The sequence below is a fragment of the Acinonyx jubatus genome, chromosome A2 (assembly GCF_027475565.1).
Source record: "Acinonyx jubatus isolate Ajub_Pintada_27869175 chromosome A2, VMU_Ajub_asm_v1.0, whole genome shotgun sequence".
NCBI lineage: Eukaryota > Metazoa > Chordata > Mammalia > Carnivora > Felidae > Acinonyx > Acinonyx jubatus.
In genome coordinates this window covers 59,056,788-59,070,006 of record NC_069383.1, presented here as the reverse complement: position 1 = coordinate 59,070,006, position 13,219 = coordinate 59,056,788, and the positions used below count along the sequence as shown (strand labels likewise).

Genomic DNA, 13,219 nt, shown 5'->3' with positions numbered 1-13,219 from the left:
TTCTGCCCCCCACCCCCACCACTCATGCTGGCTCTCCAAATAAATAAACTTTATAAATAATAAGCAAACAGACACATGGAGTGCCTGGGTGACTCAGTTAAGTGTCCAACTCTTGATTTCGACCCAGGTCATGATCTCATGGTTGGTGAGTTTGAGCCCCACGTCAGGCTCTGTGCTGACCACGCAGAGTCTCCTTGGGATTTTCTCTCCCTTGCTCTCTGCCCCTCCCCAGTTTGGCCCCAAGGGACAGTGGCAGCTAGGGCTGACTGCCATGACAGTCTTCATAGAGATTAGGCTTGTGGATTGTACTGTGGCCATATTTGGTAGATTTACATCTCCCCATACCTACCCTGCTATTTTAGCAGCAAACCATTGTTGAGCTGGTGTGAAGGGGATGGCTCCCAATTGCCCCCACAATGTCAGGTCTCCTTATCAGGTCTCATGACCCCAGACTTCCTACTTGAAGTCCAACCTACCAGTCCTAATCTCTCCTTGAAAGAGTCCCATGGGGGCCTTCCCACTGGCAATTTGACACAAACATCTAGTCATACAAACACAGTCTTATTGTATTTTTAATACATAATGTAGGCTTATTGTTTCCCTTAACTCAGATTTGACCCTTAATGATGCATTAATTATTTAAAATTCAATTCCTGTATTTGAACATGTTCAACTGAAAGTAACTTAAATATCTTTTTCTTTCTGAATCCTTAATTCATTTAGTCACTAAAACCAGTCAATTCCTGTCTAAATATTGCTCCTGTCTTCCCTACTCCAACTTTTAGTTCAATTCAAGCAATCAACATTGCTCATTTAAATTAACATTTATATGTGTACATATATATTTCTATCTTGTTTCAATACAATTTCCAGGGTTTTCAGAAAGAGTAAGGTAGAACAAGTACACAAGAAAGCAAAAATTAGAGACAATCTATTAACTCAGAAAATCTAATAAGCCCTCAGTGCATACACACACTTCAACACATACACCTATCAGCTGGGAAGATGGTGGAGTAGAGGACCTTAAGCTCACCTCACCCCATGGTTACAACTAAACGACCATATCAGTGTAAATAACCCAGGAAACGACCAATACACTGGTAGTACAAACTCCACAACTAAGGGCAGGGAAAAGGTCACATCAAAGGTACAAAGGGCTGAGATGTAGTCTGAGAGCAAAACAGACCATGCCATTCAAGCTGGCAGCACAGTAAAGGGCAGAAAACACATTTTCACACCAGGAGCCCATGAACTGGGAGAATGAATCTCTAGTATTTTCTTTTGAGTGAGTTGAGTGAAGGCCAAATTTCATGAGTTCCTAAAACAAGCAGGACTTAAAGCCTGGAATTTTAAAAATCCCAGGCTTGGCTCTAGGAGAGCCCAGAAAGCTTTAGGAAGCAGAATCCCCATCCTTAAAGAGATAAGGATAAACAGCCCATGCAGATACAGTGTAGAACCAGCAGTTTGAAAAATGCCTGGGGTAGACTGCCCCCTCCCCCCCCCCCCCCCAGATAAGCAGTTTGCTCATCTCCGAACACCACCTGGACAAACAGATGCCACTAGGAGACACCTCCAGGAACAAAGAAGCTGGCAAATGCTATTTCCCTCCCCAGCCCCATAGCATAAACAATGGTTACCTGTGGGAAGCAGCACAGTACTGACACTCATAGCTTAACTTGCTTTCACAAAGCTCCACTAGGCCATGCCACTCCCAAATGCTTCAATGGATCCACCCCTTTCCAATCACTCTTGCCTCCATCCCCCTGCTCTGGGCCCTCCCCAGAAGACCAGCACAAACACAGCCAACGCCACATCTGACCTGAGCATTTTGTAGGTCTTCAGTTTACATAGTGGTGGGGGCTAGTCTCAGTTCTCAGTTCTCAAGCAGACCACTGCACACCTTGCTGACCACAACAGGCAGAGACTCTGCCGACAGCTGAACTGAACGAACAATAGGGCAAGACTCAACAGCAGAGCAGACACAACACACATAGAAGACATTCCCTGAAGCTCCTGGCCCTGGGTAACTACAGAGCCCTGAAGGACCTCTTCTTCATAAAGCTATTATCATAGGAAAGTCAGCTATTTCTCTTGCTCTTAACAGAAAGAAATAGATACACTAAGTCAAACAAAATGAGAAGACAGAAATACATTTACCAAATGAAAGAACAGGATGAAATCACACCATCTGACCAAAGCAAAACAGATGTAAGTATTATGGCTGATAGAGAATTTAAAATAAGTATCATAAAGATACTCACTGGACTTAAGAGTGGAGGACATCAGTGAGACACTTAACAGAGAGTAAAAAACAAACAAACAAACAAAAAACAACCAGAGATCAAGAACACAGTAAGTGAAATTAAAAATATACTTGATGGAACAAATAGCAGGCTACATAAAGCAGACAAATTATTTAATGACCTGGAACACAGACTAATGGAACATAACCAATCTTAGCAAAGTAAAGTAAAGATAATTATGCAAATTGAGAATATTCTTAGAGAACTCAGTGACTCCAAGCATAATATCTGTACTATAGGGTCCCAGATGAGGGGCAGGAAACTTATTTGGAGAAATAATAGTTGAAACTTCTCTAATATGAGAAAGGAAACATATCCAGATTGAGGAGACACAGATATCCTTCCCTCCCCCCCCAAAAAAAAAATCTCTACCCAAGGAGGTCCACACCAAGACATATAGTAATTAAAATGGCAAAAAGTAGTAAAAGGAAAAAAAAAAGTAAAGCAATAAAAGATGACAGTTACATTCAAAGGAACTCCATAATACTAACAAAGGATTTTTTTACCAAAACTTTGCAGGCCAAAGGGAATGGCAGGATATATTCAAGGTGCTCAAGGGAAAAAATCTGCAACCAAGAATACCCTATCCAGGAAGGCTATCACTCAGAATAGAAGGAGATAAAAGAGTTTCTCAAACAAAAACAGAGCTCATGACTACTAAAGCAGTCCTATAAGAAATATTAAAGGGAATCCTCTGGGTGGAAAGGAAGATCATAAGTGAGAACATGAAAATAAACAAGCAGTAAAAATAACCTTTTCTGTAAAAACCAGTCAAGGGATTCATTAAAGAAAAGGATGTAAATTATGATGCTATACACCTAAAAAATGGGAAGAAGAATGAACTTAAAGTGACCATCAATGTCATATAGACTGCTTTACTAGAAGATGTTATATACAAACCTAATGGTAACTACCAATCAAAAACAGGTAATAGATATGCAAAGAATAATGAGAAAAGGTTTGAAATAGATCACCAAAGAAAGCCAAAAAATCATGAAATACAATCAGGGAAGCATCAGAGAAAATATACAGAAACAACCACTAAACAAGTGACAAAATGGCAATAAACACGTATCTATCAGTACTTACTTTGAATGTGAATAGACTAAGGGCCCCAATGAAAAGACACAGGGTGGCACAATAAATAAATAAACAAACAAATAAACAATCAAGACCCAACTATATGCTGAATAAAAATAAATAATATAGGGGTGCCTGGGTGGCTCAGTTGGTTAAGCGACCGACTTCCGCTCAGGTCATGATTTCGTGGTCCGTGAGTTCGAGCCCCGCGTAGAGCTCTGTGCTGACAGCTCAGAGCCTGGAGCCTGTTTCGGATTCTGTGTCTCCCTCCCTCTGACCCTCCCCCGTTCATGCTCGGTCTCTGTCTCAAAAATAAATAAATGTTTAAAAATTGTTTTAAATAAATAATATAAAAACTAAAAAAGCAATAGAACAGATCAATGAAACCAGGAGCTGATTCTTTGAAAAAACTCAACGAAATAGATAAACCTCTAGCAAGACTCAAATAAGAAAATTTTTAAAAATTAACAGATGACCCAAGTAACAAAAATTTATGGAAAAGGAGAAATAACACCACAGAAATACAATTTTAACAGAATATTATGAAAATATTCATCAATATCAAATATTAATATCAAGTAGAAAATTTGAACAGACCAATCACCAGCAATGAAATTCAATCAGTAATCAAAAAACTTCCCAAAAATAAAACTCCAGGACCAGATGCCTTCACAGGTGAATTCTACCAAACATTTAAAGGGGAGTTAATATCTATTCTTCTCAAGCTATTTCAAAAAATACAAGAGGAAGGAAAACATCCAAATCCATTCTGTGAGGCCATTATCACTCTGATACCAAAGCCAGATACAGACGCCACAAAAAAAAGAGTATAGGCCAGTATCTCTCATGAATATAGATGCAAAATCCTCATAATATTAGCAAACCATATCCAACAATATATTTAAAAGATCATACACCATGATCAAGTGGGATTTATTCCTGGAATGCAAGAGTGGTTCAATATCCACAAAATAATCAAAATGATATGGCACATCTGTAGGACAAAGTATAAAAACTGTATGACCATTTCAATAGATATAGAAAAAGCATTTGACAAAGTATAGCATCCCTTCATGATTTAAAAACAAAAACAAAATCTCTGCAAAATAGGCCTAGAGGGAACACATCTCAACATAATAAAGGTCTTGTATGAGCAAACATCATACTCAATGAGGCAAAACTAAGAGCTTTCCCCCTAACATCAGCAACAGGGATGTCCACACTCACCACTTTTATTCAATGTAGTACTAGAAGTCCTAGCTACAGCCTTTAGACAAAAAGAAATAAGAGGCATTCAAATTGGAAGGAAGGAGTAAAACTATTTGCAGATGACAACATACTACACATAGAAAACCCTAACTATCCCACCAAAAATCTACTAAAATTGGTCAATGAATTCAGTAAAGTCCAAGGACACAAAATCTATGTATAGAAATCTACTGCATTACTATACACTAATATCGAAGCAGAAGGTGAGATTAAGACAAAAATCCCATTCACAATCATACCATAACAATAAGGTACCTAGGAATAAATTTCAATGTGAAAGACCTGTACTTGGAAAACTATAAAACACTGATGAAAGAAATTCAAGACAACACAGAAAAAGGCAAAGACATTCCTTGCTCACAGTTTCCAAGAAAAAAAAATCGTTAAAACATCTATATTACCAATGCCATCTACAAATTTAATTCAATTGCTATCAACATACCAACAGCATTTTTCACAGAACTTGAATAAACAATCCTAAAAATAGTATAGAACCACATACACACACACAATCACACAAAACCTCCAATAGCCAAAGCAATCTTGAAAATGAAAAACAAAACTGGAGTTATCAAAATTCCAGAGTTCAAATTATATTACACAGTGGTAGTAATTAAGAATGCAGGGGCACCTGGCTGGCTCAGTCAGTAAAGCATCTGACTCTTGATAACAGGGTTCTAAATTCAAGCCCCATATTGGGTATAGAGATGACTTTAAAAAATAAAATCTTAAAAATAACACAGTATAGTACTGGAATAAAAATACACATAGCTCAATAAAACAGAAAACCCAGAATTAAATGCACAATTACATGGCCAATTAATCTTTGACAAAAGAGGAATGAATATACATACAAGGGGGAAAAGACAGTCTCTTCGATAAATGGTATTGGGAAAACTGGACAGAGATATGCAAAAGAATGAAAACGGACCACTTTCTTTCACAATATACAAAAGTAAATTCAAATGTTTAAAGACCTAAATGTGAGTCCCGAAACCCTAAAAAACACTTCAAGAGAGGGCAGGCAGTAATCTCTCTGACACTGACCATAACAACAGTTTTCTAGATATATCTTCTGAGGCAAGGGAAGAGCAAAAAATAAACTACTTGGACAACATCCAAATAAAAAGTTTCTGCACAGTGAAGGAAACAAACAACAAAACTACAAGTCAACCTACAGAATGGGACAAAGTGTTTGCAAATGACATCTGTTAAAGAGTATCCAAAATATAAAAAGAACTTAGAAAACTCAACAACCGAAAAATAAATAATGCATTTAAAAATGGCAAGACATGAACACACATTTCTCCAAGGAAAACATACAGATGGCCAAGAGACACATGTAAAGATGCTCAACACCACTTATCATCAGGGAAATGTAAGTCAAAACTACAATAAGGTATCACCTCAAACTTGTCAGAATGGCTAAAATCAAAAACACAAAAAACATCAAGTGTTGACAAGGACGCAGGAAAAAAAGAAGCCTCATGCACTGTTGGTAGAAAAGCAAACTGATGCAGTCACTCTAGAAAACAGTATGGAAGTTCCTCAAATTTAAAAAAGAACCACCCTATGATCCAGTAATCACACAGCTGGGTATCTACCCTAAAAATACAAAAACACTAATTCAAAGGTATGCACGGACCCCTATGTTTATTGCAGCATTATTTACAGCAGCCAAACTATGGAAGCAGTCCAAGCGTCCATCAACTGACAAATGGATAAAGAAGTGGTACATACATGCAGTGGAATATTAGCTATAAAGAAGAATGTAATCTTTCCATTTGCAAAAACATGGATAAATCAAGAGAGTATAAATAAGTTAGTCAGAGAAGGGCAAACACCACATGACTTTAGTCATATGTGGAATTTAACAAAACAAGGGAAAAAAGACAAACCAAAAAACAACTCTTAATTCTACAAAACCAACTGATTATTACCTGAGAGGAGTTGGGAGGGAAGAATGGCTGAAATAGGTGAAGGGGATTCATCATGATGAAAAAGGAGGATTTAAAAAGTAAATAGAACACAAAAACATATATACAAATACCAAATCACTACGTTGTATACCTGAAACTAATATGTCGATTATACCTCAATTTAAAAAAAGCAGACAACACACACACACACCATGGAGTCTCAGTTTCTAAAACTGGACTTCCATTAATTTTCCAAGTGGCAAGAAAGCAACCCAACTTAACCACAAAAATCTACTCTCCTTAAGATCAACACATACAAATCCACAAAACAGCTTTCTTTGAAATTCATCTGACATTATCACATTTATGTTGACTAACTTACATTAGCCAAACTAAGAGTGAAACCTGAATTAGAACGCCAACACATTAATAAGGATATATATTAGTATCCAAACTCTGCAATGCTTTTTATTAGTGGGACAACACATTTCCTTCCTAGAGGAGATTTATACTGGCTGCCAGTTTATAATACAGTTTCAATGGGCAGTGAACCCTATCGAGGAACAAGTCATTTTAGGCAGTGTCCTCTACCGCAGAAAACTTGAGAAACTTCTCCAACTATGCAGAAGGCTGTGCCAGACTTTGTTCAAATGTATCAGCAGAGGAACTCCCACTCCTAGCCCACCATCACCATGAATCTGAAGAAGCATGGCCAGTGTTTGCCTTGTATTTGACAGTGTTTGTCTTACTTTTCTTGTATTTGTCATTTTAGTTATTCAGCTAAGCCAGATTAACCATTCTTAATGAGTTTCTTTCCTTAGATATTTGGAACCCGAAGTAAGCTTAACGGCAGGAGTTTTTACTTCGTACATAAGACCTGGGAACACATTTTTTTAGACAGCAAAAGAGCAGAGTTGATCTGTAAAGTGTATTTTACAACTTAACTGCCAGGGCTTTATGCCTCCACCACTACCATGGCCACCTAAGTTTTCTTAGAGCAATATTTCTTTTAAAAACTCTGGTCATACATAAATCAATAGTTACATAAGGCGCTAGTACCCTTGATCTCAGTTCCTTGTTAGTATGCTGAGGGGCAAAAAAAAAAGCTCTCTTCAAATTATAAATCTTTGGTTTAATAAACTTCTATTCCCTCTACAAGGCCAAAAGCAAAGTTTCAAAATCCTAGAAACATTTTTAATCAACTTCTGAAAGACTCTTGTTCCTAATACAACCTACCAAGTAGTAGTTTTGATTGTTTTAAACCCAAATGCACAGATCCAAACGACCAGCTGTATCATCTTAATAGAGGTGGCATATAAACATGTATATACATACGTTTATACATACACATGCAATGTTTAATGGAAATATATGCACATACAACTGACTGATAGACTTTGTCTAGATAGAGCCATAGCCAACGTCTCCCAGATTTGGGAAGGTTCAGAGAGTCTTTTGAATGTCATTTAATAATTAAGAAATGTCAGGGTGCCTGGGTGGCCCAGTCAGTTGAGCATCTGACTCCTGTTTTTAGCTCAGGTCATGATCCCGGGGTCTGTGCTAGGCTCTGCACTGAGCACGGAGCCTGCTTAAGGTTCTCTCTTCCCCCTCCACTGCTGGCACTCTCCACCTCCCAACACACACACACACACACACACACACAAAGATATTTCAATGGCCTACCAGAACTTGACTAAACTAGAAAAAAATATTTTCCCAATGTCACCTGAATTGAAAACAATCCTAAGTCTCAGTCAACTCACAATACAGACTCTCTGAAGGTCCCCTCTAACTTTTCAGTCATTTCAGAACAGGTGCTTTAATATGTACCATGTTGTTTAAAAAGTAAAACAAAAAAAAAAACAAAAACAAAAACAAACAAACAAAAAAAACTCAGGGTGCCTAGGTGGCTCAGTCAGTTAAGCATCTGACTGCAGCTCAGCTCATAACCTCACCACTCAGTGAGTTTGAGCTGGTGTCAGGCTCCATGCTGACAGCGCAGAGCCTGGAACTTGCTTTGGATTCTGTGTCTCCCACTCTCTCTCTCTCTCTCTGCCCCTCCCCTGTTTGCTCTCTCAAAAATAAAAATTAAAACATTAAAAAAAAAATGGGGGGGGGGGGAACTCCCGTGAGTTGACCTTAGAAGCTAAGGATCTCATCACCACAAAGTGCAGTCTTCCTCTCAACTCCTCTACGGCCATGGAACCTTCACTCAGCCATTGGCTGTGCTGAGTCAGAGAATAAGCTTCAAGTATTTTGATAGTGAGCTAGGAGTTTAACTGTTTCTTTTTAAGGTTGCAACCAGTTGTTTTTATTTTGTTTTGAGCTGTCTACCCCACCTTCCGAAGCATCCTGTACCTCTGATTCCTGAAACATTCCAAGATCTGGGGACTTCAACCAACTTGCTTCTCCACAGCTGTTCCCATTTTCTTGGGGACTGTTAAGTCTGATTGATTACCATCCTGTTCTTCCAATGTTTTGTTGTCATCTTTTATCTACTCCAGCTCTTCTTACATTCATTTTCCCTTGTGTGACTATACTGTTTTTAGTCTCTTTGGGTGGATAAATACAACAGTGAAAATAATGCCATTTAAACCTGTATTTAACTAAAACAAAGACGAGCCACATTTCTTTACATTTCCCTATCCCAATTTAAGAGCTGTGGACCAAACTTCAGAGGTGAAGTCTCTCGTATGCCATAGTTTTTTATCAGTTCAAAATACCAAAGGACAGATCAAACTATGAGGGTCATTTTTCAGTCAGTGAGTATCTTTAATTTCATAGTCAAGATCAACTAATAAAGATTATTCACAACAACCTCTCTATTAGTGAGATGGAAAAAGCTTGAGAAAAGAAAGTCTTAACTTCTGCGAGACAAATGAACTTTGAAATCAAATTAGAGGGCAAGGAGAGCTGACACTATCCTAAAATAATCTAGATGATTGACAGTGGTGACACCCAATTACATCTTTTCTGATCTGACGCATTGAGAGTGATGCTTCCCCTTTAATATGTGGTAAGCATGCATCATTTCACCAAAGAGCAAAACGTAAGAATTTCATACATTTTATGCTTCCATCTCCTTTCCTTAATTGAACTTGCATAATTCAAGAGGATGAAATAACCTAGGCTTTTTAACACCATGCTCTAGGAAGTCTATTAGCAGTCAAAAGAATGCCCTTCCTTTAGCAAATGGCTAAGAAGCACCCATACCCAAACCCCTGTAATGCAAGATTTCCAAGGATTTCCTGAAACATACCCCAAATGCAATCATCCCTTAAGTTCTTCAGGCATTTTAATAGTGACAAAAATGATCTCCGATGGATTTCAAAATGGAGGTTTCTTTAGTTACTATTAGAATTTTATCACTGCTGTTAGCAATACAAAACACATGTTCCTCATCTTCTATTAAAAAAGGCATTCCCAGAACATTTTTACTTCAAAAGATTTTTCCAGTAACCACCTATCTCAGTCTACCCCAGAAGATGCAAACGTGCTGATGATGTTAATTTGCTTCATAGGAAAGAAAATGAACGTACAAGAGACTATATTCCCTTATACCCAGTTATTAAGCAATTAGGTTCTGCTGGCAAAAATCCATTATGTCCCTTAATATAACCTACATAAAGGAGTTATGTTGTCACGGGGTCTAACATACTGTAGTACTGTAGTTACATGATTCATACACAGAGAAAAGGTGGGTTACAAGAGTATGGAAAGCACCTGAACTGTTTCCATGTTTATTTGAGTTTCAGATGTGACCACTGGCCTGATTACCCTAATCAAGGGTGGTTATGACTCTTCACACTTCCATACCATATCCAACACAACGTGGGCCCTTTGGCTTCTGTGTGCAGGCATGATGGGACAGGAACAAGAGCTTTGCTGGGTAATAGGCTAACAGCCTTGAATTAGCAGCAACTCATTAGCTTGGTCTTCATGAAAGCCACCTGCAAAGGATATACTAAAATAACGTTATCCTTCTTGAGACACAAAGGACTCACTTCAAGGTTTAACATCCCATCACAGCACCACACTGGCTTCAACCCATAGCAACTCATCTAGGGACCTGTGCAACTGTCCTGCTTCCTACCCCTCCAGACTCACCCCACGCTCAATCATACTACTATGCGCTAAAACAATTAACAAACCCCCTCTCTATCTCACTACTGCGCCTCTAGTCCTCGCCCCAATTCCACACGTATTGGCCTTAACAATTTCGCACCCTTAAATCTATATCCACCGGTGAAAGCCTCGGATTAAGTTTTGTCCCTCCGTCCACCTTCAGCACTTCGTAATTAACATAGGATCTTAAGAGATATTCAGTTAATGTACATGAATGGATAAAGTGAACAAAGGCCCGTGAAATGAGATGTGTGAGTAAAACTCCAATCCACGCATGCACAGAAAGCACAAAACATTAACAGAGATTGAGAAAGAGGCAGACGGGCAGGAAGACTCCTGAAAGAGCTTGTCATTAGGCCCCAGTGGGGCCACTGTCAAAACTAAATGCCTTTTAGTTCCAACCCATGCTCTCCTTAGTCCAGCTCCAGGAGCCGGGCTCCCCACCACCACGTCGACGTCCCGGGCACCGAAAGGGGTCTGTGGGGCAGCCCCCTGTTGCATGCAGGTCTGTTAGAGGATCAGAACCACCGGTCCCTGAATTGCAGGGGAGGACGCAGCCCAAGCCAGGGATTGAGCGGGCGGAGTCGGCCCCGCAGTCCCCCGAGAAAAGGCGCCAGCGCGAAAGCAGCACGAGGGGCAGGTGCCGCGGGCCGCCCTAGGCGGGCCGCACCAGGAGCGGAAGGCCGGGCCGGGGACCGGGGGTGCGCCTTGCGCCGCATTACCTCTCCAGGGCCTGCAGCGTGTAGCTGATGAGCGGCCTCTCCAGGACGGGGCAGAACTGCTTCGGGGTGGGGACGCCCATGCGCTCCCCACTACCCCCCGCCGGCAACACCGCAGCCACTGCGGGAGCAAGGCGCCCAGCTGGCCGAGCCTCGGCCCGGTCCGCGTTCAGCGTAGAGGCCGAGGGTGTCTGGTCCGCGCCGAGAGAGTCGCACAAGCGAGGCCGCGGCGCGGCGGGCCCGGGCTCCATGGCGGCGGGCGGCGCGGCCGGCCGGCCGGCCTGGTTCGCCCCGGGCCACAGCGCCCCGCTGCGCTCGGGCGCTCGGCTGGGGTCACCGGGAAGATCGGGGGGTAGGGCAGAAGAGGCCTGACGGCGCCCACCGGAGCCGCGGAGTCCGGGCCGCTGCGTGTCCCCAGGGGACGCTCCAGCTGCCGAGCTTCCTCCTTTGGCGTCCGCGGCCTCAGCGACGAGCCCAGCGCCCCCGGCCGGGCTGCGTTTTCGCGCCTCCTCGCTTCTCTGGCGGGCCCAGCGGTCGCCTCGGGTGGAAGTGTCAGCCCTCCGTAGGAACCTACGGGTCCCATTAAACTTAACAGTTTTTGCGTAGGCTGTAGAGGTCAGGACTCCCCCCCCCCCCCCCCCCCGCCCCCAGTCCCTCTCCCCTTAAGGATATTTGGATCCAGGTCACAGGAGGGGACAGAAAGACCTCGATTTCTGACTTTGATTAAGCTCGTAAGATTTCCTGGTTCCACCTCGAAAAAGACAGGTGGCCGAGCAGTGTTATGAAATATTAACCCAAACTGCCACGGATCCCAAATTTGTCTGCAAATTGGAACTACCTGGGGAGCTCAGAAATTGCTGACACCTATGTCCCACGCTCAGAGACTGGGATTTAATTAGTCTGGTGTGTGGCCCGAGTTTGGGAATGTTTTTAAAGACCCCCAGGTAATTCTAATGAGCAGGCACGTTTTGGACCCACAGAGCCAAAGCAGTAACACTAATAATTGCTGAACAAGCGACACACATTAGCTCATTTAATCTACAGGAGAACCCAGCTATTACTGGGGTTTTGTTGGTTTTGGTTTTTTGTTTTGACACAGAGAAAGAAAAAAGGTTGTAATGTTTAAGTAACCTGTGTAAAATTACACCTCTAACGGCAGAACTGCCGTAAGGCCCTTGCACTGAAGCACAGCCAGAGTTGAAGAATTCCAGGCCTGGAGGTATACTGCCCTTAGTACTATTCTTGCTGGCAATGTTTACCATAAAAATGTATCTAAGTATTTGGAATGTCAGAGCCCATCTTATTAGGTCCCTGGAATGTAAGTTCTAGGAGAGTCCGGTTTTTACTTTTTTGGTGTGGGTTCTATGTCCAGCACCTGGAATATAATAGAAGCTTAAAAAATATTCAATCAGTAGTTAATTCAATACATAAGTTAATGATAATTGAAGTATATACTAATAAATATTTTCTAATTCATATTTATCAATCTTCAACCAACAATAGTTAATACAAGATTCATAAAAATTGAATCTTTTAAGCGCTGAAAATATTATCAGTTTATAATATCCCATCCAACTCAGTATTTTTACTAATTTTTCCAAATTGAGATTAAAGCATACACAATTAAAATATGATTTTCCCATCTGTTTTTATCAGTGATTGAGCATGTTTTTAATATATTCAATGTACTTGTATTTTCAATACTCAAGTTTCAATGCAGAAGTACTTTCAATACAAAAGTAACAAAAAATTACTGTTATTATAATTAATGTTTAACTCCGTTACAGTTTCAGTTTGTCAGATC

General features: G+C 40.7%; 1 protein-coding gene across 18 annotated transcripts in view; it reads right to left on the bottom strand.

Annotated features, from left to right (window-relative positions):
- Positions 1 to 11,905, bottom strand: part of CRPPA (CDP-L-ribitol pyrophosphorylase A) — a 481,097-nt gene extending 469,192 nt beyond the window's left edge. For 16 of the 18 annotated variants that reach the window (XM_053218374.1, XM_053218384.1, XM_053218372.1 and 13 more), the window contains exon 1: positions 11,419 to 11,904. In XM_053218374.1, the coding sequence (XP_053074349.1) occupies positions 11,419 to 11,666 (248 nt within the window). In that variant the 5' untranslated portion in view covers positions 11,667 to 11,904. Of the gene's footprint in view, positions 1 to 11,418 lie in introns of all 18 variants that reach the window. The other 2 variants (XM_053218382.1, XM_053218386.1) reach the window with 1 other exon arrangement.
- Between the last annotated feature and the right edge of the window lie 1,314 nt (positions 11,906 to 13,219).